At 51.4% G+C, this 22,559-nt stretch overlaps 8 protein-coding genes across 8 annotated transcripts; 4 read left to right on the top strand and 4 right to left on the bottom strand.

Moving 5' to 3' along the window:
- Positions 1-131: 131 nt before the first annotated feature.
- On the top strand, positions 132-3,861 carry K460DRAFT_385031 (TBC-domain-containing protein). Its single transcript, XM_040935521.1, has 4 exons — positions 132-1,070; positions 1,119-1,470; positions 1,518-2,356; positions 2,412-3,861. Exons 1-4 carry the CDS (start codon positions 263-265, stop codon positions 3,719-3,721), a joined length of 3,309 nt encoding a protein of 1,102 aa, XP_040791678.1. The 5' UTR covers positions 132-262; the 3' UTR covers positions 3,722-3,861.
- K460DRAFT_304936 (aromatic compound dioxygenase) lies at positions 3,832-5,448 on the bottom strand. The gene is made up of 3 exons (XM_040929990.1): positions 4,961-5,448; positions 4,530-4,897; positions 3,832-4,468 (listed from the first exon to the last, which is right to left on the bottom strand). Exons 1-3 carry the CDS (start codon positions 5,248-5,250, stop codon positions 4,155-4,157), a joined length of 972 nt encoding a protein of 323 aa, XP_040791677.1. The 5' UTR covers positions 5,251-5,448; the 3' UTR covers positions 3,832-4,154.
- A 176-nt stretch (positions 5,449-5,624) lies between these two features.
- On the top strand, positions 5,625-7,148 carry K460DRAFT_304934 (3-carboxy-cis,cis-mucoante lactonizing enzyme). The gene is made up of 4 exons (XM_040929989.1): positions 5,625-5,917; positions 5,974-6,082; positions 6,137-6,610; positions 6,665-7,148. Exons 1-4 carry the CDS (start codon positions 5,771-5,773, stop codon positions 7,021-7,023), a joined length of 1,089 nt encoding a protein of 362 aa, XP_040791676.1. The 5' UTR covers positions 5,625-5,770; the 3' UTR covers positions 7,024-7,148.
- A 243-nt stretch (positions 7,149-7,391) lies between these two features.
- K460DRAFT_394019 (alpha/beta-hydrolase) lies at positions 7,392-9,516 on the top strand. Its single transcript, XM_040935965.1, has 2 exons — positions 7,392-7,637; positions 7,745-9,516. The coding sequence occupies exons 1-2, from the start codon at positions 7,555-7,557 to the stop codon at positions 9,357-9,359; spliced, it is 1,698 nt and encodes a 565-aa protein (XP_040791675.1). The 5' UTR covers positions 7,392-7,554; the 3' UTR covers positions 9,360-9,516.
- Positions 9,517-9,538: 22 nt separating this feature from the next.
- On the bottom strand, positions 9,539-11,704 carry K460DRAFT_330755 (uncharacterized protein; the record flags this gene model as incomplete). Its single annotated transcript, XM_040930785.1, has 1 exon — positions 9,539-11,704. The coding sequence occupies one exon, from the start codon at positions 11,702-11,704 to the stop codon at positions 9,539-9,541; it is 2,166 nt and encodes a 721-aa protein (XP_040791674.1).
- Positions 11,705-12,905: 1,201 nt separating this feature from the next.
- On the top strand, positions 12,906-17,660 carry K460DRAFT_385027 (acetyl-CoA synthetase-like protein). The gene is made up of 8 exons (XM_040935520.1): positions 12,906-13,553; positions 13,602-13,982; positions 14,034-14,076; positions 14,124-14,359; positions 14,406-14,568; positions 14,619-14,941; positions 14,996-15,327; positions 15,788-17,660. The coding sequence occupies exons 1-8, from the start codon at positions 13,275-13,277 to the stop codon at positions 17,334-17,336; spliced, it is 3,306 nt and encodes a 1,101-aa protein (XP_040791673.1). The 5' UTR covers positions 12,906-13,274; the 3' UTR covers positions 17,337-17,660.
- Positions 17,661-18,029: 369 nt separating this feature from the next.
- Positions 18,030-19,018, bottom strand: K460DRAFT_354003 (NAD(P)-binding protein; the record flags this gene model as incomplete). Its single annotated transcript, XM_040931756.1, has 2 exons — positions 18,030-18,196; positions 18,292-19,018. 2 exons carry the CDS (start codon positions 19,016-19,018, stop codon positions 18,030-18,032), a joined length of 894 nt encoding a protein of 297 aa, XP_040791672.1.
- Positions 19,019-19,564: 546 nt separating this feature from the next.
- Positions 19,565-21,395, bottom strand: K460DRAFT_278392 (uncharacterized protein; the record flags this gene model as incomplete). Its single annotated transcript, XM_040928250.1, has 2 exons — positions 19,565-19,874; positions 19,993-21,395. 2 exons carry the CDS (start codon positions 21,393-21,395, stop codon positions 19,565-19,567), a joined length of 1,713 nt encoding a protein of 570 aa, XP_040791671.1.
- Between the last annotated feature and the right edge of the window lie 1,164 nt (positions 21,396-22,559).

Below are 22,559 nucleotides of genomic sequence, written 5' to 3'. Positions count from 1 at the left end.
GACAGTCTTTAACTTGTCTCTCTGAAAACGTCATTGTCTTCGTTGCTTGCCGAGACACTCCACAGTTCAGCCACACAGGCGCACGGCCCAAAAGGTAGGTGCGACACCTCGACCCCAGCTCAGCCCTGCCCTGCATATCGTTCCGTACTCCTTGCGAGCTAACCAGCACGAATGGCTGCTGTTCTCCACGCAATGAAGCACAAAACCACTCTTGCTACCGCATAGCTTACTCTCCTTTGACACCTTTGGCCGGTCCGAAGCCATGTATCACCTCAGCAATCTGGTGCAGAAGGCCCAGCAGTACATCGAGCCCACGCTCAACACCATCGCTGCGCCTGCAACCACCGACCGTAGGCCTTCGAAATCCACCCTCTTCCGCTATCAATTCCGCCTTCCTGACTCGCAAAACCCGCTCCAAGAGATCACCGCTGAACTTACACTGCAGCCCCACCATTCTACGAGGGGCACCGGCGACGTCACATCCGAGAAGGAGCGCAGCCAGGGCAATCACTATGTGGGCAAGCTGCACCTCAGCGAGCAGTATCTCTGTTTCTCGACCCAAGGCTCGAGCTTTGTCAGCACCGCCAGCTCAAGCGCTTCTAGCAGCTTCACCGGGCAGACGCATGGAGCAGGCCCAGCGGGAAACGGCTTCACACTGCCGTTATGCGGCATCCGCAGGGTAGAACGGCTGCATAGTCAAAGCTACATGTTTGCTCTAGCTATAACGACGTGGAATGGCGTTCCAGACTCAAAATCGCAGGCGCCTGCAGGCCAGAAGCTTACGATCCAGCTTGCCGGGTCGCGACAAGCCTGTGAGCGCTTCTGCGATAGCCTCAAGAAAGGATTGAGGGAGGGCGTCAAAGAGGTGGAGAACTTGCGGAGAGTGGTCGGCCACTGCTACTCTGAATACTTGCTCTCTGACGCCGACGTCAAGAAGGCGGCGGGAGACGATGCGAAACCACAGCGGGAGCATCCGGATACCGGCCTAGGCATGGTGTTCCGGTATCCGGGCAATGCTCGAAAGCTGAGGGATGCGACTAAGATACGACTATGGCGCGAATATCTGCGAGGTGAGTAAAATTTAATGTGCACGACGATGCGGATCTAACACATGCTAGACAATGGACGAAGCGCAACCCTCATTCGCCAACCCACTTTCCACAAGCTCATCCGCGTCGGACTACCTAATCGATTACGAGGCGAGATGTGGGAGCTCACATCAGGAGCGTTCTTCCTGCGCCTACAGAGTCCAAACCTATACACCGAAACCCTAGCAAAGTTCTCAGGACGGGAGTCCCTTGCCATCGACGAGATCGAGAAGGACTTGAACAGAAGCTTGCCGGAGTATCCAGGCTTCCAAAGCGAAGAGGGCATCGGTCGGCTGCGGAGGGTCTTGACTGCGTACAGCTGGACAAACGAAGAGGTTGGCTACTGCCAGGCAATGAACATTGTTGTAGCAGCTTTGTTGATGTATGTATATCCCTTGACCTACAACTGCTCGATTCTAACCGAACAAGATATCTGTCCGAAAGCCAGGCGTTCTACCTGCTCTCTGTGCTGTGTGATCGCCTCCTACCAGGTTACTACTCACAAACCATGTACGGGACCCTGCTGGATCAAAAAGTGTTCGAGTCGCTCGTGGAAAAGACTATGCCCATATTATGGGACCATTTGGTGAAGTCCGATGTTCAGCTATCCGTTGTTTCACTACCTTGGTTTCTTTCGCTCTATATCAACTCAATGCCCCTGATATTTGCTTTTCGCGTTCTAGACGTCTTCTTTCTTGAAGGTCCCAAGGTACTATTCCAAATTGGGCTTGCCATTCTCCGAATCAACGGTGAAGAGCTGCTTGATGCTACCGACGACGGCTCCTTCATCTCCGTTTTGAAGACCTATTTTTCAAGGCTAGATGAGTCTGCCCACCCGAAATCGGAGAACCCCAAGCTGCGAGCCGTCACGCGGTTCCAAGAGCTTATGGTAGTAGCATTCAAGGAGTTTGCCGGCATCACCCAGAACACTATATCAGAACAACGGGCGAAACATAAAGACGCAGTTCTCGAAAACATCGAAAGCTTCGCTAAGCGCACATCAATCAGAAATCTTGGTCCAGAAAGCAAAAAGCTGAGTGTAAATGATCTAGGATTTCTATACGACAAGTTCTACGCTGTTTTGTATGAGCGACAACAAAGAGCAGAGATCATGCAGCAGGAGGCGGAGAGGAAAGCAAAGGCTAGTAGAATGAAAGCGACCGAGATAGTCACTGGCCATTCGGGCAATAGCGCAGAGAAAGGAAGGGTAGCGGTTGGACTGAGTCCGACCCAGATGGACTATGATGCCTTTAGAGAGTTTTTAGCTGGTAAGCTGCCACAAATGCAGATACATGAGGACTATTCGGCTGACAATAGCTCTAGGAATCGCTAAGTGGGCGATTACTGACTCTCCAAGCTCTTCACCGGAAGTCAATGGCAGCCAATCTCCACATTCATATTTCGGAAATAGCACAAGAGGTCGACCCCCTATGTCTCCATGGGGATCCGGCCCTGAACCAGCAGAACACGAATTCATGCGACGACTGTTCCGAAGATGGGATGCCGACATGACGGACTCACTATCTTTACAGAACGTAGTAACGGGCTTCGCGCATGTCAAAGGCACAAAGGACATCATGTCTAATATTAGCTATTTCTTTGAGCTTTACGATGACGACGGCGACGGTAGAGTGGACCGCGAGGGCATACTGAGGATCTCCGAGGCTCTTTTGTTCTTATCACGGAGAGGCGTCCGAGACTTGAGCTCATCTTCTACATCGACTGATGTGGGCTCAGAGGCAAGCTCGGATCGAGCCAACCGCGATGAACAGTTCTTGAGCAGCGTCTCAGCCTTCATCCGGAGATGCTTTGAATATGCTGACCCAGACCACCTTTCGAACCAGGGTAGTCAAGCTGTAGACGAAGCGAAGGAGGGCATAGATAATTTCGCAATCGGCGACGAAGACGAGGACGACCTTATAGACTTTGGCTCCACACCCGCCACACCAAAAGCTACCTCCACCAAATTCGACAAGAACCCCCTATCGCCAACACCATCAAACCACACAACCGAGTCTGACATCCCAGAACGCAACGAAAAAGCAAAAGCAGCAAATCTGGCCCTTGACCCCAATAAACCCCTATATATCACCCTCCCCACCTTCCGCATGGTCATCCTGGCCGATGAAGTACTGGAACACTTCTTCGAAGTAGGCTTCTCATCTTCCTTCCGCCTTGCCGACGAAACACTCCCCTCATCATCGAGCTCCCTAAATCTCACCACTTTCTCAAATGCTGGAAGAAGTGCTAGCACAGGAGGGATGGGTGGCGTTGTGGGCGGTGCCGGTGTCGGTGTTGTACCGCCTGGCAAGGGAATCAGGGGTATGCTAGATAATATTGTGCATGATGGTATGAGGGTTGCTGCAGAGGTCAGAAGGAGGTATGATGAGGCGCAGAAAGAACTGGATAAAGAGGCTAAACATGGGAGGGAGGATGACGATGAAGAGGAGGAGGGAGGCAATGCGAAGGATGCGGATTTGCTGGAGGGTGCGGAAACGGCGGGTGTGGACGCGGTGAAGGGTGATGCGCCGCTTGAACTGTCCTCGTCGGGTGGTGCGAGTGAAGAGGCGAAGACGGGGAGGAGCAGGACAGGGAGTGATGCCAGTAGGAAGATAGTGGAGTTTGAGAGGTAGCGCTGGTTTCCGGGAATGAATAGCATCTTTGGATTCTAGGCAATTGTTTCGCGGGTGGGCGAAATCATCTCAAGACTATGTAACGGTATCATTAGTATCTGTCACAGTAGCTCTTAAAATATTTGATTCTCAGCTCAGGCTCTATCCTGTTCATGTGATACATTGCACGCATGTACGATTTCTGCTGCAGCTCAGCCAGGAACACCCCCAAAGTCGTTTTCAAAACGGCGTTTCGAAAAGGCGCCGAGAAGTTTCACAACGCATCCCCACGTGCTCATCCAAAACATTGATTAAAAAAGTCTCAGTCAAACTGGTGGATTCATTCCCTACAAAGAACGAATCTGCATCGCGCACAGTTTTTACAAGGAAAAGAAAAAGCGGTAATGATACGCTAACAGAATGCTCCTTCGCACCAAAAATTGATCAATTCGAACTACAACCGACTCTGCTCGTCAAACACATTTGGCAACCGGGGAATTCCTTCCAATCGAGTTGTCTTCTTGCCTGCGGGCGCAAGGGTGACGTTGTATTCCAGATCCAGCTTGGCCTCTGGGTTTTTGCTGGGCTCAAAGTCGAGCAGCAAGTCGTCCTTCACGGCAAACACCGTGTCGTTGCTGACCCATTGGTCGTCGCGTGGGTACAGCTGTGTGATCAATGGCTTGTAGTTGTCTGCCGAGACCATGAGATGGATGTGTGCGGGGCGGAAGGGGTGGCGGTCGAGCGCTTTGAAGAGTGCACCTGCGGCACCTGTAGTTACATTATTAGCATGCTGGGCTTTCTTGATGAGTGAGGTGCAATCAAAACGTACCATCTGTAGGCAGAGAGTACGCCGTCGGCTTGTAGCAGTAATACCAGTACTCGCCCTTCTCATTCGTGGTGAACTTGCCCCTCAAGTTGTTTGGCTCCTGGTTTTCTGGGTCCTGGAAATCGTACTTTCCGTTCGCGCTCGCTTGCCAGATGTCGATGACTGCGCCTGGAATGCCCTTCTTGGTGTCTAGGTCGCGCACGACGCCGTGCATGAGTGTCTTTTGGCCATCGGCGTGCGGGTTGCGGATGATGGAGTCGCCAAGGTCGCGGAAGGGAGAGTGCGGGGACCAGAAGGGGCCCAGGATGGTGGAAGAGGTAGGTGTCTCGCCGGACTCGTTGATGTGCATGTGTGCGATTTCGTCAACCAATCTGTTGGAGTGGGTGGTTAGCATTTGTCGTAAGGATGAGACATGCTTGTGGCAGTTGACTTACGACTCTACGCCCAAGACATCGGAGATGCGATGTGCCTCGTTCCTGGTGTTCGTTGTCGTCTTGCCAATCGAGTTGACGAATCTGACACCCTCGAACCACTCGTCGTTGGTCAGCTCGACCTCGCGGATGAAGTCGTGCAGATGTGTGATCAGCGACGTCATGACAAAGCGAGTCCTATCTGGCGTGTTGGGCCCGATGGCGTTGATGACGGAGGCTGTGAAGTTAGGATCGAAGCGGTGCTTGCCATTGTTCTGGTTCTGCGGTGCAGTTTGGGTCTGAGGGTCTGTCATGATGAATGTGTGAGAGGAAATTGGAGAAAGGGTATCTGTATGAAGTAGTAAGGGATGAGTGAATTGCTGGTATCGTGAGCTGGGAGAGCCATTGGCTTTATAACTGCCCTCTACACTACTCAGTTCTAACCAACCGCACTAACAGCTTTAACAATCCCCGTGATGCTAGCCGGCGCATCCAGCGTGGCGGCATGCTGCTACCGGCTTTCAACATCTGTGAGCGGTAGTGCCGAACGCTGGGTCATATCGTGATGGCTGCCCCGCACTGGCTTGGGGCATTGGCGAATCATAGCGAGGTCATTGTGGAAGAAGGCTTACCCGACACTCTTCCATCTTCTTTAGCGGCACGAAGCCAGTGCCCCGCCTTTGAGGCAGACCCGGGAAGTTTAGCGACGCCATCGAGCAATAAGTTCCTGGCTGTGGAGGGCGATGATGTGATTTTTTCGGATTTGGTGATTGTGCTCGTACGAATCACTTGTTGAACAAGACCCGAACTTTTTGAAGAGAAGGAGTCGTCAATATGGTCAAACACCATCTCATGATCGGGACGTGGACGCCGCCAGGGGTCATTATCACGGTCGCGTTCGACGATGAGACACTAGAGTTGGAGTTGGTGAAGAAGACCGAGATACCTGAGGATGAGCCGATCAGTTGGATGGCCTTTGACGTATGCCCTCCACGAAATCAATTGCAAGCTGCAATAGCTAATAATTAGGAATATAGCATCAAAGGAAGACCATATACGGCGCGTCGATGAAGAAATGGAGCTCCCACCAAGTCAAAAGCCCAAGTGACATCGTCCACACAGGCAGCTTTCCAATAGGCGGACATCGTACGCATCCATTTCCATTCTCATATTTGACCACCAATTAACAGGCTTCTACAGCTAGAGCAAACGACTCCGACACCAAAACCCGCGCCATCTTCCTCCTTCCCGCAAAGAAGCCCCCATACGCCGTATACTGCAACCCATTCTACGATCACGCAGGCTATGGCAATGTATTCTCCGTCAACCCCTCGGGCCACATCAAGGAAAACATCCAGAACTTCGAATACTGCCCACAAACCGCCATCCACGGCATGGTCTTCGATCCTAAAGAGGCCTATCTCTACAGCGCAGACATGTGGGCCAACCGGATATGGTGTCACAAGAAGATCGACGACGAGGGCAGGCTGGAGACAGTAGGCTATACGGAAGCCCCAGCACCAAAGGACCATCCCCGCTGGGTGGAAATGCACCCTAGTGGGAACTATCTGTATGCGTTGATGGAGGGGGGCAATCGGCTGTGTGAGTATGTGGTTGATCCACAGACCAAGCTGCCGATTTACACTCACAAGACCTACCCGTTAATACCGCCTGGTAAGTCCCTGAAAGTGCACTTTGACAGGTAATACAAACTGATATGGTTCGCAGGCATCCCCAACGCAACAACAATGTACCGCTCCGACGTCTGCTTCCTGACGCAATCATCGCAGTACCTTTTCGCTACTTCCCGATCCAACTCCTTCTCCCTCACTGGCTACATTGCTGCCTTCAAAATCGCACCTTCAGGAGCCATCGAGCGACAAATCTGTCTCAACCCAACACCAACATCGGGCGGGCACAGCAATGCCGTAGCACCGTGTCCATGGAGCGACGAGTGGCTTGCACTCACAGACGATGAGAAGGGCGGCGTGGAGATTTACAGGTGGAAGGATGAGTTTCTTGGACGGGTTGCGAGGCTAGAGGTTGGGGAGAAGGGGTTTGGCATGAACGCTATTTGGTACGATTAGAAATTTAGATGATGGAAAGGATAGACAGCTGCACGGTTTTATTCACCAAGCAGCAGGCATAGTATAGAAAATAGGTTGGTATTTGGGCTTGCCGACTTGTAGTAATAAATACTGAAAACCTGGCCAAATTCCATTGTCTCTATTTACCTAGTCGTTGCGGAGATGAGTTAGAGGCCCATGTGTGGAATTCATCAGCACCCAAGCGGCAGTTGAAGCAATTCCCCAAGAAGTTTCCAAGACGTTGGGTAGCATTTAGCGCTGCCTGGTGAGCTACACGCGTGCTTTCCGACTTCGGAACACGAAGCCGCGGCCCCCTAGCATTAGTGGCTGCCGGCAAATGTCATCGGGGGATGCTCTCATTTCCAGAACTTTCGCCAAGATGAGCTGTGCATCGCATCGGGGTTACTGTACGTGCATGTCGCAATTCGTATCTAAACATGTCCCTTCTCCCTTGAATTCAAATAGAATCGTGTAGACCGCAGAATTGCTTCATAGTGCTGGACACTGATTTACCCCGCACCAACCCCCACCATGGCGTCCAAATCAACACCAGGCATTTTGTACGTGACTATGCAGCCCAAAGAGGGTTTGCCAGACGCGCAGTTCCACGATTGGTAAGTTGACCTTCCCCCAGCCGGATTCTTTCCTCTTCACGATCGCATCTGAACATGGAACACCCTATCAAACATGGCCAAGTTACGTCCACTCACCAAGCACTCAGGTACCAAAACGAACACGGCCCGAACCGTCTACGCCTCCCTTTCTGCAACAATGGATTCCGTTACCGCGCCACTGACCTGGAGAGCCAGCCCGGCACAAAGGACAAGCCCGAATGGATGGCCATCTACGATTTCGACGAGCTGGAATGGCTGACGAGAGAGCCTTACACCAAGCTCCGCAGTGCACCGGTACAGTCGCAAAGGGAACGCGACACCATGAAGCAGATTTTTGTGGACAGGCGTAGCTATGATCTGCAGAATGAGTGGAAAAGTGACGATTTCAAGGACCTGCAGAAAGTGGAGAGCGAGGGCGAGAAGAATGTTCTGGTGGCTGTGAGCTTTACACTACAGGATGGTGAAGGGAAAGAAGAGGAGTTGTCGAAGTGGTACGAAGATGAACACGTAGCGCTGCTGCAGCAGGTCCCTGGCTGGAGGAGGACGAGGAGGTTTGTGACGAGTTACCTGGATCTCGAGAGCGGACATAAGACTGAGAAGGAGTTTGTTGCGCTCCATGAATATGCGCCGCAGAACGGACTGGGAGGCCCAGAGTTCCGTAAGGCGCTTAGCACCGAATGGGCCGGTAGGATCATGAAAGATGTCGTAAAGGGGAGGAACAGGAGGGTATATGACTTGTACTATACATTTGGACCTGCGTCGCGCGACCTGAAGAGTCTCACCTCAGCTGATGCCCTGTCAACAGAGTTCGTCCAAGGCCTAACAAAGACACATCCCGCACACAAGACACCAGAGAAGAGGCCAGTGATCGAAAGCTTCGTCACGACCCCGGATGGCGTGCAGCTTCCTTATCGACTAGAAGGTTCTGACGATCCGAATCCGCCATTACTAGTTCTTTCCAACAGCATACTCGTTGATTACGGCATCTGGGACGATTTCGTAAGCCACTTTTTGCAAATCACCAACAGCCAGTACCGCATCCTACGATACAACACACGAGGCCGCAACGCCCTCCCTCCTAATTCCACCGCACCAGTCACAATCGACACGCTCACCAAAGACGTCATCACCCTCCTCGATGCCCTCCGCGTCAAGAAAGCGTCGATAGTCGGCGTCTCACTCGGCGGCGCGACAGCGCTCAATATCGGACTCTCACATCCAAACCGTATCGAAGCTTTCGTAGGCTGCGACACGAATGCCTTCGCGCCCGCATCGAATGCCAGTGCGTGGACCGAGCGTGTCAAAGTGTGCGAGAAGGAAGGCGCCAAGTCTTCCTCTGGGGAGCCCATCGTCGGCGAGGAGTTGGCTGAAGTTACCGTGCGGAGATGGTTTGTCAAGGAGTCGTATGACGACGCTACGTTGGCGGAGAAGATCGAAAAAGTGAAAGGTTTCGTCAAGTCCAACTCGCTGCCTGGCTTTAGGGATAGTGCGACTGCGCTGCATCAGTATGATATTAGGGAGAAGATGGGGAGTTACAAGGGCAAGGGAGTGTTCTTGGTGGGTGCGGGTGATGGCGTGCTTCCCAAGACTATGAAGGAGAATATGGCAGATAAGCTGGGTAGTGGTGTGGAGCTAAAGGTTGTGGAGGGCGCAGGACATTTACCGATGGTAGAGAAGCCAGAGGAGGTTGCACGATTTGTTGCTCATTTTCTAAAGGGATAAGACGTTTCTGCATATGCTGAGATCTCGACTATATAAGTCGTATGAGATGACGCGTAGCAACGCAAAACCCCGTTTCGCGCTGCTATTGTGCGGCCGAATATAAAGATCCTTTGATCAATTCCATTTCTCTCCACCACTGGGAAAGTTCCCGTCTCATCTTCCCACTCCAAAATGCTGCTTTAGCACAGCCTAGATCCGTCATATCCGTCCATATCAGGTCCGACCTCATAGTCCGGCTTATCAGCTTCCTTGAGGGACTGGGGGTCAATGTACCGACAAGTAAGTGCAAACCGCAGCTTTCCCGCATGCTCCACAGCATGTTCATAATACCTCTGCAACTCTGCGCCATGCATAACCACAATATCGCCGTGTCCAAGCAGCATGTTCAACACGTCCTTTGCATTGCCTGAGCTCTTGAGCTTTAGTTCTTTGGGGATCTCTTTGCGGCGAGCAGTATAGCCTCTGGAGTCTGAGAGTTTGAGCGCGTCGAGGGAAGGTTGGAGGGCGAGGCGAGCGGCGTATTGCTGGCAGCCCGGGAGCGGCGGCGCGTCGTCGTATACACCTGCAGATGAGACGCCGTGGTAGTGGCGCGCTTTCATGCGGATGCGCATGGCCCCTGGTGCGCCGAGTGAGAGAGTTGCAATAGTAGGGCCGAGACCGTATTCGCCGTCGTCGTGGTAGTTGATCTTTTGCTGTTCGAAGTAGCCGAGGGCGAGGACTTCGTTGAATTCCTTCTCTTTCCAGCCTTTCTCGATGTCGTCCACACTCTGGTTGGATTCTAGGGCTAACAGAAGTTTGGCAGCCCAGTTCAATCTACTTCGCGTGGCGGTGATAGGTCGCGCTGCGTCGTTGAACGACTGCGAGGCAGTTGCAGCGATGAATTTGTACGGCATCCCATAGTTGACTGCGAAATGGCGACAATAGTTCGGCCCCTTTAGCTGGCCATTCGGCATCGAACGTCTCCTGAGTCCGATATCTGTTTGCTGCAGCTCTTCGAACATCGTGTCAGGGCCACCCGATTCTTCAACCACGATTTTGTTGGCGATCATGTGCGTTATGAAGCCGGTAATGCCCGGAATACTGTATCGGTTGATGCGGTAGCCATGAACGAAGGACACACGAACATCAATTGACGGTACTGTCGTGTCTCTGGACAGCGGATAGCTGTTCGTGAGTGGCCAGAGCGGCTCACGGAGCGAAACAGCTGGGATGAGAGTGTGGGTAGGCTCTTTCCTAAATCCACATGCAGGATTTTGGCATTCCCAGCCCATCCAACTGAGCCGGGATATGCATCGCCCACATTCAGGACAGACCATGCCGAGCCAGAACGCCTGTGATGTATCTTCACCTGGAACACAGTGGCCGGATAGCTCAACGTTGTTCGAGACGAGTGGATACTCGTGATCATCATTGTGCCATGGCGTCTTCTGTTTGAGGAAACGCGGATCGTAGGTGAGAGACGCTTCATCGGGTTCGTAGTTCGCCTTAGTGTCTGAAGCAATAATATTCCAGAACAACATGCATGCTGGCTGCAGGCACATCCAACCATTCAGATATATCTGCGGAGACGACACACCACAAGTTTCGCAAGCCTTTTCAATTGGAGGAGGAAGTGAGCCAAGATCGACAGAGTCTGTCATATCCTTTTGTGTCGGAGACCACCAGGAGTCCTTCTTTGTGTTGAGTTTCTCAAACCGATATCTCACAATCTTGCTTCTGCCGCTTTTCTCGACCCATATATGCGTGGGCTTGAAGTAGTCCAATACGCAGTACTGATGCGGTGGCTTTGAGGGGATGTGGGGGTTGTCGACTCCGGTAATAATCACAACTGGGTTGAACTGGTTCATACAGTTCCTTAAACCCTGTGCAACCGTGTCTTCGACTTGATCTCTCCCCACTTTCATCTCACCAGAGTCTTTGTCTTTGGTTAACCCTCCACCGGCTCTTGATATGACGACATTACTATCGATGTAGTCGCGAGGATGGGCAACCTTATCGAACATGAAGCCTCGAACAAAGCCGCCCGTGGAATAGCAGGCGCCTTGGTACGCGCGATAGTAATGCAGTGTTTCGCAGAGCTCTTGACGTCCGTCTGCCCATACCTCTGGTTGTCCACTCGGTTCACTTTTGGCTGAGCCGAGAAGCGGCCTGATACTCAAACGGTGGGCTATCGCATACAGTTGTTCTTCGCTAATCGTAATCGCAAGTGAACGTTCTTCTGAGTGCTCATGTTCGGTCGTTACCTCGGTATCTCCCTCTGATAAAGTTTGAGGGGCGTGGATGACTGTTGGCGATGGCGCATTGGTGTAGGACGATTGTACATGTACAGGCAGTTCGGGCTCCATATCATCGAAGACCTGAGCAGGTATCGTGCGGTCATTGAATGGTTCTTTCACAGTTCCAGCAGCGCCTGGGATATGGCATGGAATCGAATCAGGGGTCGGAGGCTTATGTGATCCTTGAGCATCCGGCGAAGGGACCCATTGAGGTGTCCCAACCTTTTCGCGAGGAACACCATGTCGCGAAGCTGAGCTTGGACTATGCGTTGGAGTTTGTGGGACCAAGGTGGTCGTTGTCTGCTCTTGACTGAAAGCGCGCTTAGTGTCTGAGACATTGGATGATGTAACTAGGGGTACAGGCGCTGTTGCTAGCACTTGTTGAGCACACTGGTCGTGGCTATCTTGCCGAAGGGTACTCTCAGTGTCTTGAGCACTGAAGTCCTGTGCACGAAAGTCAGTCTAGGAAAGGAGCCATATCGAGTAGTTGACTGACCGTATCCTGGTGTTCCAGTGGCACATCTTGCAAAACGTGATTACTCTCAGATTCTGTGTTGTTGCGAAGTCGTGCGGAACGACGCGATGATGGTCTATCTGGTACGTGGTTGAGCGCGTTAGCAAGTGGGCCAATAGATGAACTCTCTTCTAATAGTTCAGTGTGCTCTTCGCATGGTGCCTGTGCTGCGGTCTTGGCTTTGTTCACGACAATTTGGTTGGATGTAACTGTGCTCGATTTTCGAGTCACTTTCTTAGTGTAGGTCTGTGGTAAATCAGGTAGGATTAGCGTCTGACATCCTCGCCGTGGGCGTAGAGAAGCCGCAGTGCCATAGTTTCTCGGATCATGCTGCAGTTCGTGGGTATTGCCGTTGCTGGGCTTTGATCGCTTCTTCGCTGCACTCTGATCGGAGGCGTCTTCGTCGATTTTGCGTCTCGCGCCTGCCATGTCGGATGACACTCAGGAAGTATTGAATAGCAAGAGAGCTAAAGGGTGTGGTGGGCAAGGATGGTATAAAAATAGGTGTAATCGGTCAAGAAACGCACGAAGCGTCGCGGGAGATTAGCAGGACTACAGTTGGGCGTACAATAAGAACTCAATTGAGACACGATGGACAATAGAAGCAGAGAAGTATATCGACGATGTCTGCCAATGCATGGACACGTTCATTCGAGTGGCCTGGTTCCTCGATAGGCGTGTAAGGTGATGGAAGTGTAAGGGTACTGCCGATGTGGACGTTGTCGTCAACTGCTTAGTGCTCGTTGTACCATGGTACTACACCCTATCTGTCAAATCAACCATGACCACCGTTTGAGGCTCCATATAATCTCCAGTCACCATAGAAGGTGAATGCGGATTCGTTGTCGCTATCGTGGTAATTGCCGACGCTGCCAAGGCGGCATTCCCCTTTCGAACACAACCTCGGTAAGTACACGGTGTAGGTACGTACCCCAGCTTTCTCCACAAGTCTCCACGGATGGGCGACAGTGGCGCCGTGAAGAGCACCAGCCTAGGAAATTTGCCCGTCGCGGCCCTTCACGGCTACGAGCTAGCGTCAGCACGTAACTCCGCTCTCCTTAAAGCTGCGCAGTCCCCGGCGAGCCCTTGATCAGCAATCTGCTCCGACTAGAGTCTGTTTCTACGATGACTTTCCATCCTCCATCATGGGTGCCGCAGCTCCCCTTTGACCCGCCCGACTCGATCTCCATCAGCGATTTCATGCTTGAGGAGCACTATGGCCGACATCCTCTTGGATACTCCCACAATCCGTTCACTTGCGGTGTGACAGGCAGGACATACTCGAGCTTGGAGGTCAGAGAGCGTGTAGATTACTTGGCACGAGGACTCGCAAAGGAACTTGGTTTCCACCCGAACAAGGGTTCCGAGTGGGACAAGGTCATTGCCGTCTTCTCGGTCAACACTGTAAGTGGATGCCGTCAAGTTGTGAAACCTGGTGCTGATGTTTGATAGCTGGATACCGTTCCATTGGCATGGGCCACACACCGCTTGGGTGGCATCCAGACACCCGCAAACGCCGCGTACAGCGCCGCTGAGCTTGAGTACCAGCTGAAGAACTCGGGTGCGAAGGCGCTCTTCACTTGCGTCCCGCTGTTGGCAACTGCGCGGGAAGCAGCGAAGAAGTGCAACATCCCGGATAACCGCATCTACATACTGGAAGTACCCGAGCAACTCACTGGCGGCAAGGGTACTCCAAATGGCATGAAGACGGTGGACGACTTCATTCGTGAAGGCAAGAAGCTAGATCGTTTGGAGCCATTGAAATGGGAATCTGGGCATGGCGCAAAGAGAACTGCGTTCCTCTGCTATTCCAGTGGCACCTCAGGACTGCCGGCAAGCGCTCTATGTTCGCTCAATTTTGTTCTCTGTACTGACTAGCTGCAGAAAGGCGTTAAAATCTCGCACCGAAATGTTATCGCAAACACCAGTAAGCTTATATCAAAGCTGAAGATAGGCTCCACTGACCATGCGCAGTGCAAATTGCTACCTTCGAAAAGCCATACAGAGACAAAATGATCAATGACCTACGGAACCAGTCTGATTACACAGAGAGCGTTCTCGGTTTGCTACCAATGTCACACATCTACGGTCTTGTCGTTATCTGTCACGCAAGCGTCTTCCGTGGGGATGGCGTGATTGTTCTTCCGAAGTTCGACTTTGCTGCCACATTACAGGCGATTCAGGACTACAAGATCAACTCATTATTCTTGGTACGTCTTTGAGAGTCGGAGATGATAGTAAGCTAACAATGTTAAGGTGCCACCGATAATAATTTTGTTCACCAAGAACGCAAAGGTGCTCGCCAAGTACGATCTTAGTTCCGTCTGGTCGCTATTCACAGGCGCAGCACCCCTGGGCAAAGAGACTGCGGATGACGTCCAAAAGATCTTTCCGTCTTGGAAGATCCGGCAAGGCTACGGTAGGACTACGTATATCGTGCCTTTTGCGTCCAACGCTAAACTTGTATAGGTCTCACTGAAACATGCACCGTTGTGTGCTCATCGGCACCCGACGATATCTGGTTCGGCTCCTCTGGTTCGCTTCTCCCTGGCATCGAATGTAAGATTGTAACGCCCGAGGGCGCCGACATTACCGGCTATGACCAGCCCGGTGAGCTGCTTGTCAAATCGCCAGCTGTCGTCTTGGGCTACCTAAATAACGAGAAGGCGAACGAGGAAACCTTCCAGGGTGGGTATATGCGAACGGGAGATGAAGCAGTGATCAGGAAAGCTCCATCAGGCAATGAACACGTCTTCATCGTGGACCGAATAAAGGAGTTGATCAAGGTTCAGGTATGATTACATGCTCAACATTGTATTGAAAGTGCAACACTGACAGTATCTTAGGGACATCAAGTCGCACCCGCAGAGCTCGAGGCGCATCTCCTCACCCACCCGGCAGTTAATGACTGTGCTGTGATCCAAATCCCTAATGAGAAGACGGGAGAGGTACCTAAAGCTTTCGTCGTCAAATCGCCATCAATAGGTCTCGAAGAAAACGACCGGGTCATCGCTCGCGAGATCCAGAAGCATGTTGAGCAACACAAAGCGCGGTATAAGTGGATTTCCGGTGGCATCGAGTTCGTCGATGAGATTCCAAAGTCGCCTGCGGGCAAAATCTTGAGACGGCTGCTGAGGGACAAGGAAAAGGAGAAGAGGAGACAGGCAGGAAGCAAGTTGTGATGGAGACATTGCGAGTGGGATAGAGGGTAGATGTACAAGATTTGAACATGGTGGTGCAGAGTCGCCTGCAGAGATGAGAGCGATGATTATTAATAGTAGGAACTTGAACTGTCTTCCATTCCATCGAGCTCAACTTAGGTCCCCTCGTGATCAGAATTCCTCAAAGTACACTGTTTGGCGATGAGTGCACATCCACGGGCTCAGACGCGAAACATTGGTTTGTTCAATGCTCAGTTGAAGCCGCACGGTACTCTGCTTAGAAATGACGCGTGGGGTCGGGGAGTGCCCCTCAATCGCCGACGTGTACCCGAACAAAAAAGTTCTTGATAGAAAGGTGCAATTTAGCATTTCTAAGCAGCAAACCCGTACGACTCATATACCGTCCTTTGCAGCAGCGAAGCAGTTTCCTACTTCACGTCCACATCGCTCGCATTTCTCTTCTATACCCATATCGAGCGTCAAAAATTGCGCGATGGCGGTCCCGAATCAGAACCAGCCCCACCATGAGGAGGACGACATCGACTACCATGACGAAGACAACACACTAGACGCAGATGAGGCGGAAGAGATTGTAGAAGACGATGGCGATGTCCCCATGGACTCAGACGACGAGGGCGAGGAAGGCGAGCAGGACATCCAGATGGAGATCAACCTACAAAACGACTCGATCGCACACTTTGATGAGCACAAGGACAGCATCTTCTGCATAGCGCAACATCCTGTACATCAAGAAATCATAGCGACTGGCGGAGGCGACGACACGGGCTATATTATCGATGTTTCCTCGGCTGCAGCGGCGCAACCAAACAACGGCGCGGAACCGACAGAGAGGGAGGGCTTGAAGAGCTTGTTCAAGCTGGACGGTCATAAGGACTCTATCAACGCCATCACCTTCACAGAGCCGAAAGGACAATTCGTCGCCACAGCTGGTTTGGACGGCAAATTACGCGTCTGGCAGGGCATTCCCGACGGCACAAAGTGGAAGTTTCTTGCCGAAGCACAAGAAGTGGAAGAGATCAACTGGCTCATCCCCAATCCCTCACCGGAGCATCCCAACGTCGTCGCGCTCGGAGCCAATGACGGCTCAGTCTGGGTTTACCAACTCAGCACAGATAAAGGCGCCGAAGTCCAAGTTCTACAAGCATACTACCTCCATACCGAAACCTGCACAGGCGGTGCATGGTCGCCTGATGGCTCTCTCTTAGCCACCATCTCGGAAGACTCGAGTCTTTACGTCTGGGACGTATTCGGCGATGCAGCATCACAAGGTCTCACATCCACATCCGATTCGCAAACTGTCGTCGGCCTCAATGGCATCGACGAGCGTTTCCGAGTCGAGGGCGGCTTATACTCTGTCGGCATCGCGCCATCGGGCGCTTTTGTCGCAGTCGGTGGTCCCGAAGGCCAAGTTCGCATCATCGGTCTGCCGCGCCTATCCATCGCTGCATCCGCACAAGCCTCGACATCGTCAGGTGGCGGCGGCGCAAAGAACAAGGCGGGCGGCGGGAAACAGGTCGCTGCGAAAGGTAGTGCATCATCAGCAGGCCAGACAGGTCAAATTCTCGCGAGTCTGCAAGCAGGCAGCGACAACGTCGAATGCATAAGTTTCTCCTCTCCACCACTGACGCTCATGGCCGCGGGTAACGTCGATGGGTCAATAACGCTGTTCGACACCGCACATCGCTTTGCCGTGCGCCGGAGAATCGAAGACGCACACTCGGACGAGGAAATGCCACAGGCTGTTGTCAAGCTCGACTTCGTAAAGCAGGAGGGTGCAGGAGGGTGGCTGTTGACCAGTGTAGGTTACGATGGTGTGTTGAGAAGATGGGATACGCGAGGTGGAACTGCGGCGGCGGGCAAGGGTCTCGTGGGCGAGTGGAAGGGCCACAGAGGAGGTGGTGAGGGCGGAGGCATCATGGCGTTTGTGCAAGGCAATGGGGAGGCAGTTGTCACGGCTGGTGATGACCACGTTGCGCTAGTGTTCAAGACACCACTATCACAATAGATCTAGAGGAGTTGAGTAGGATGAAGAGAGACGACTCAGCTGAAAACACCTGAGATTTTCAAGGAATGTCTTACTCATAATTCAGGGGCTCCAGCCTACTAAACATGGTGAGCTGTCTGCGGCACTTGTTCGGCAGATTACTGCTTATCGTTTGTAATGTCCTCGTGTTTGACTCGTGAAATCGAGACAGTTGGAGACAAATCGTCCTAAACCGCCACCACAATGAAACTGGTAGCACCAGACATTGAGCATGGTTTACAACGAAGCTCGTTCCTGTAAATAAGATATACTAGGTACCTATCCGGCCTAAACTGCTTACAGCCTTGACTGTACTCTTTGTCAAGTGGCATTTGGAGTAGTCCTCGAAGCTCAAACCGACTTGAAAGTTTGAGTTGAGCGCAAATCACTTTTCCCTCATTGATGCAGAAAAGAGTCCTCTTTAGGGTTCCTGAATTCTTACAGAATAACATCCGTTGTAGTCCCCATGATGTAGGCAAAGACAGTCTAGGGTCAGGCGGAAAAAGGATTCAAGAATATGACTGAGCGCTAATAGAGAAATAGATAAACAGATAAACGCAGTTTTATAGGTGTGGCATTGCAGCTGCTCTACATGAACAAGACTCAGGTTAAGACTTCTAGGCACCCACCTTTTGCATCTATTACAAGTCAATATGCTTCTTCTTAGCTTGAGCACTAAATCGGCACGCCATTCAAACATATCCTCAAAAGCATTGACTCTTGAACCTCTTTGGCAAGAGCTTTTAGTTCATCCACATCCCAGTTGGCCCAGACAAATTTCCCCTTAAGGAATTCGGCTTCAGGCGAAGCAATCCAAACGTTGAAATGACCGGGGAGCATGACTACGATTTCAATCAGCCAACGCAAGTCATAAACGAATGGGGAAGGGACCCAGTGATACGGGAGATATCTAGAAATCAAAGGTCGATTAGCTTACCGTCGTCTTGCCCTTGAAAACCGGAAACTTGGCTGAGCTCAGTTGAAATTACCCCAGGCTGGATGTTGAAAACACCGAGGTCCGGATTCTCAGCCTGGAGGAAATCGAACATCTTGATGATAGCTATCTTGAGCGATGCGTAAACCCAGAATCCGGGAAGCGGGTTGATATGTGCAATGCCCGAGCTGATGTTCAAGATCTTTGCTTTAGGCGCGAGCAAGGGCACTACCGCTTGGACCACGTTGAACGAGCCGATTAAGTTTTCCTCAATACTTTCGCGCAACTTTTTCTCGCTGTATGTAGTGAGAGGGTTTGGTGGCTTGAGGGAAGCAGCATTGTTGACCAGAATGTCGACCTTGGCCCCACCAGCTTTGTCGCTAGCGTTGGTGAAAGCACCCTCCAAAGCTAGACGCTGGCTGATGTCAACACTCTCGATGACCACAGTGGTGGTTCCAGCGAGATTAGCCTTGCTGATTTCCTCAGCAGCCAACTGCAGATTCCTGATGCGACGTCCGAAGATGGCGACGACTTTGGCACCAGCCTGTGCGAAAGCAATTGCCGTGGCCTTACCAATTCCGCCACTACCACCCGTGATGAAGACGACTTTTCCAGCAGCACTCAGCTCGGGACGGGAAGGCGAGATCTCAGGGTAAGGTTGGCTGTGCCAGGTTCTGGTGAAGGACTTGAACATCTCATTTCCTTGGTGAGGCCCGTCGTAGCTAACCATCTTGCGTAGAGGTAGTGTAATGAATAGATAGAAGTGAGATTTGTAGTATGGTTGAGTATTTGATGTCTTCTTTGTCGTTCTGTGGAAGGGAAGACGTCTGTTTTGGCCACGATTGAGGCTACTTAAATACACATGCAGAGATGCCATACCCAACTAGAATTCTGTAGCAATATCTACGAGTATGCTTACGAGTAGCGAAATTATTTCAAATCCTGCTCAGCGCGGAGCCCTGGAAATTACGTTGTATGGTGGTTCCGCGGAGGACGATAAGCCCGACAACAATTCTGGAGTAGAGATACTTACCAATAATCACCTTCACAAGCACCATAGGAAACCTTCCAGATTAGTAAATCATTCAGAATGGGCAGCTCCGGAAGCGCTTCCGTGGCTTTTTGCTTACTCGGTTACTATGCACATCTTTAGCGATACTACGTGGGTGGACGTATGCCCTAGACTCGTGGGAGTTGATAAAAATTCTCATCATCTAGAATGTCTTCCGTATTCTAATGATCTAGAACATAGGTACGGCACTTGTATATATTTACTTTAGAAGTCCTCCTGGTGGCTATTTCCCTCAATTCCATGCTGCATATCTACCAAGCACGAAGCCCAGTCGACATTGTTGGCCGTTATGGCTGATTCAGCACATCTCTTTTGCATGAGCTGATGCAGTTCAGCAAAAGTAGCCTGACAGGATCGTATCGTTTCGTTCTCAGTCTCCTTCACCATCCTGTCAACTGTCTGTAAACCAAAGTCTACAAGCTGCCTATCCAAGGACGAGTCACTGTGTTTCGGTCTGTGCATGCTATTGGCTATTAAAAGCACCATAGCCGTCATGTAAGTACATCCTGTTGTCCTATTACAATATCATTGCTAGTCAGCTTCGTTAAACAGTATTCGAGACGCAGCATTCAAGCAAGAGGGGTCAGAAATTATGGTATCGATCAAGTATGCAAGCAGCCTTGGATACTCACCAGAAGTTCGAGCAATCTATTCCCCCTAATGCCCCAAATAAGACCAGCAAACCGCGGGCCTCGGCTACCAACACCTCCCACTTTGGTGGCAGTAGTGGTTCAATGCCTTGTCTGCCATATCTGCGTATACTGGCCATCCACTCATCGTCCCAGGCATGAGCTTGGTTTATAAGAGTTGTGCAAGATAGACTCGTGGAATGCAATACTCCAAGAAAGCGTAGCATACCAGGAGCTACTCTTCTTGAGCCCTCTGCGGCGTTGAATTCAGATGGAATAGAAGCTTTCCACTGATCAAGTGCGCAAGCTACGCTCTGTAATGCATGGGACCGCTCTTCTGGACTGTGTTTTCGAGAGCGTGTTGAGTATATATAATCGTATACACCACCTTGAACAGTAGCTAGTAGGATGCGTGCCGTAAGGTAGTTCATTTTGACGGCGCCGTCGGCGGTAGTGATGACACCTGTACTGTCGTTGGTATCGTTGATTTTGCTCGTATCCTCGTTATGTTGTAGGATTGTTGGCGAAGGCAAGTCAAGATTGATGTCGTCATCAATCTGGATCGAGGGCTGTTTCGAGCGCATGCTGAGGTCTTTGTCGAGGATATACGCGAGCCAGAATACGCCAGCTCGCTGTCTCACATGGGCAGAACCCAGGTGTGTCGAGTAGGCCTGGTCATGCAGGCCAATTGAATGTGCGAGACGTATTGTTGTGGCAATCAAGACCAGCGCAGGCTTAAGATCTTGCGAGACCTCAAGCAGCAGCATCACCATGCCCACCAAAACCTGAATGTTGAGTAGCTGGATATCGCCTAGCACTACCCTAGACAGCACCGACTCTGCCCTACTAAGACATGCAGCCAAAGAAGGAACATTATGACTAGCCACAAGATTGTATCGCCGTGCGAGAGCCAGCACAACATGTATGGCAGCCCACACTACTGGGTCGCGCTGTAGGGGTCCAACACTATAACAATCGCGGACCAACTGCAGGAGAGCATCGGCATGGAACAGTGGTAAAACTGAGTTGAAGTCCTGGAGGTAGAGTTCTACGACAGGCAGAACCTGCTCTAACGGAGGTAGCATCATCGATTTGGTAGATTTATTATCGTCTTCGCTTCTTGTGATCTTTACCGGCATTACTGTGGGAATTGCACTCGCCTCCTCGCGCTGGAGTAGAGGTTCAAGTTCATTTTGCTTTCCAGCAACATCTAGACGCTCGGTGACCTGTTGGACTAGGGATTCTAGTCGTCCCAAGCGACCTAGTGCAGTACTGACACCATCCTCACCCTTTGCGTAGCGCCGTCGTTTTTTCGGTGGATACGTGCGGCTGGGTGCTGTGTAGGTACAATCTATCTCATACGTGATGCAATGTGAGCAGCGAGGCTTCTTCCCATCGCACTTCATCTTGCGCCGGTAGCACAAGTCGCAGGACTTTTTCTGCATTAGCTAATGACCTTCGCGACAAGGTAGAAATCGGTCTGTACCTTTCTAGTAGCCTTTGTACCTTCCATCCTTGTTCTAACGATATTGACTGAGTTTAATAAAGATGTATCAAGTGTCCTCTCATTTATTGTACACAAGTTCGAAATGAGTCGAGGTTCATTGACACATTTCGATTGGGCGCTGACAAATACGGAAGTGAAGACCACCCTAGCGCTAATTTTGAGCCTCCGCGGAGGCTCTGCGGACCTCCTTGTGAACCTACATGTCCTAAGCCCCTTGACTAGCAGCCAACTTTGCACTCCTATGGACTCACATGCTCCTCCGATAAGGCTGAGGATCCGATCAAGTTTATGCATCGGATGAGAAATATTCCCCTGTATCATGTAAAATTTCCGAGTTGGCGAGCTGTCTCCACATTTTTGTCTCTGTAAATTCCGTTCACATTGGTATAAGAATTTCGACTCCTTACGATGTACGTGGACCGGCCATGTTGACTGGCTATTCGATCCGGAGAATGCTGGGGTGGCCCTTAGCATGCAGAACGTGTCGCAACTTGGAGCCAAGTTATCACCCTCGCAGTTGCGGGCGTTCAGAGCAGTCTCCACGATACTAGCGGCAAGTCAGCGTTTGTAACAATAGTTGACGTGTGGACCACGACTATACCTACAATTCCGGGGTTGGATTGTATCGCGTATGATGATTTATCGAAAACTAACCCTAAATGGCACTTGTAGGAACTTCCCAACAACCTTGGAAGTCCCCTTCTCCACACAAGACGTAGACCATCTTGTTCGTTCCCGATGACGCATAAACCGGTCTGGTCTCATCTAATCCCGACGGTTTGGACTAGTGGGATCGTGGCGTAATCTTGTAGGAGCCCGCGGGGAAGACGTGGCCGCATCGAATCAGCGGTGGGAATTGAATGTAGGGGACAGCCAGCGAGAGCATCTAGAGCGCTCGGATCCTTGTTCCTTGTGTAGAGGTGGTTAGTAGAGTAGAGTGGATAGGTAGGTAGGTAGGTAGAGGTAGGATCGATAGCTTGCTGCGGGATTACTTGCCGGAGGAGGATGCACCAATTGGATGGAATCTCTTCTTTGAGTTGACAGCGAGCTGAACTGGCCGTTT

Source organism: Cucurbitaria berberidis (genome assembly GCF_010015615.1).
Source record: "Cucurbitaria berberidis CBS 394.84 unplaced genomic scaffold K460scaffold_2, whole genome shotgun sequence".
Classification (NCBI taxonomy): Eukaryota; Fungi; Ascomycota; class Dothideomycetes; order Pleosporales; family Cucurbitariaceae; genus Cucurbitaria; species Cucurbitaria berberidis.
The sequence above is the reverse complement of the archived record's forward strand: the minus strand, read 5'-3'. Positions and strand labels throughout refer to the sequence as shown.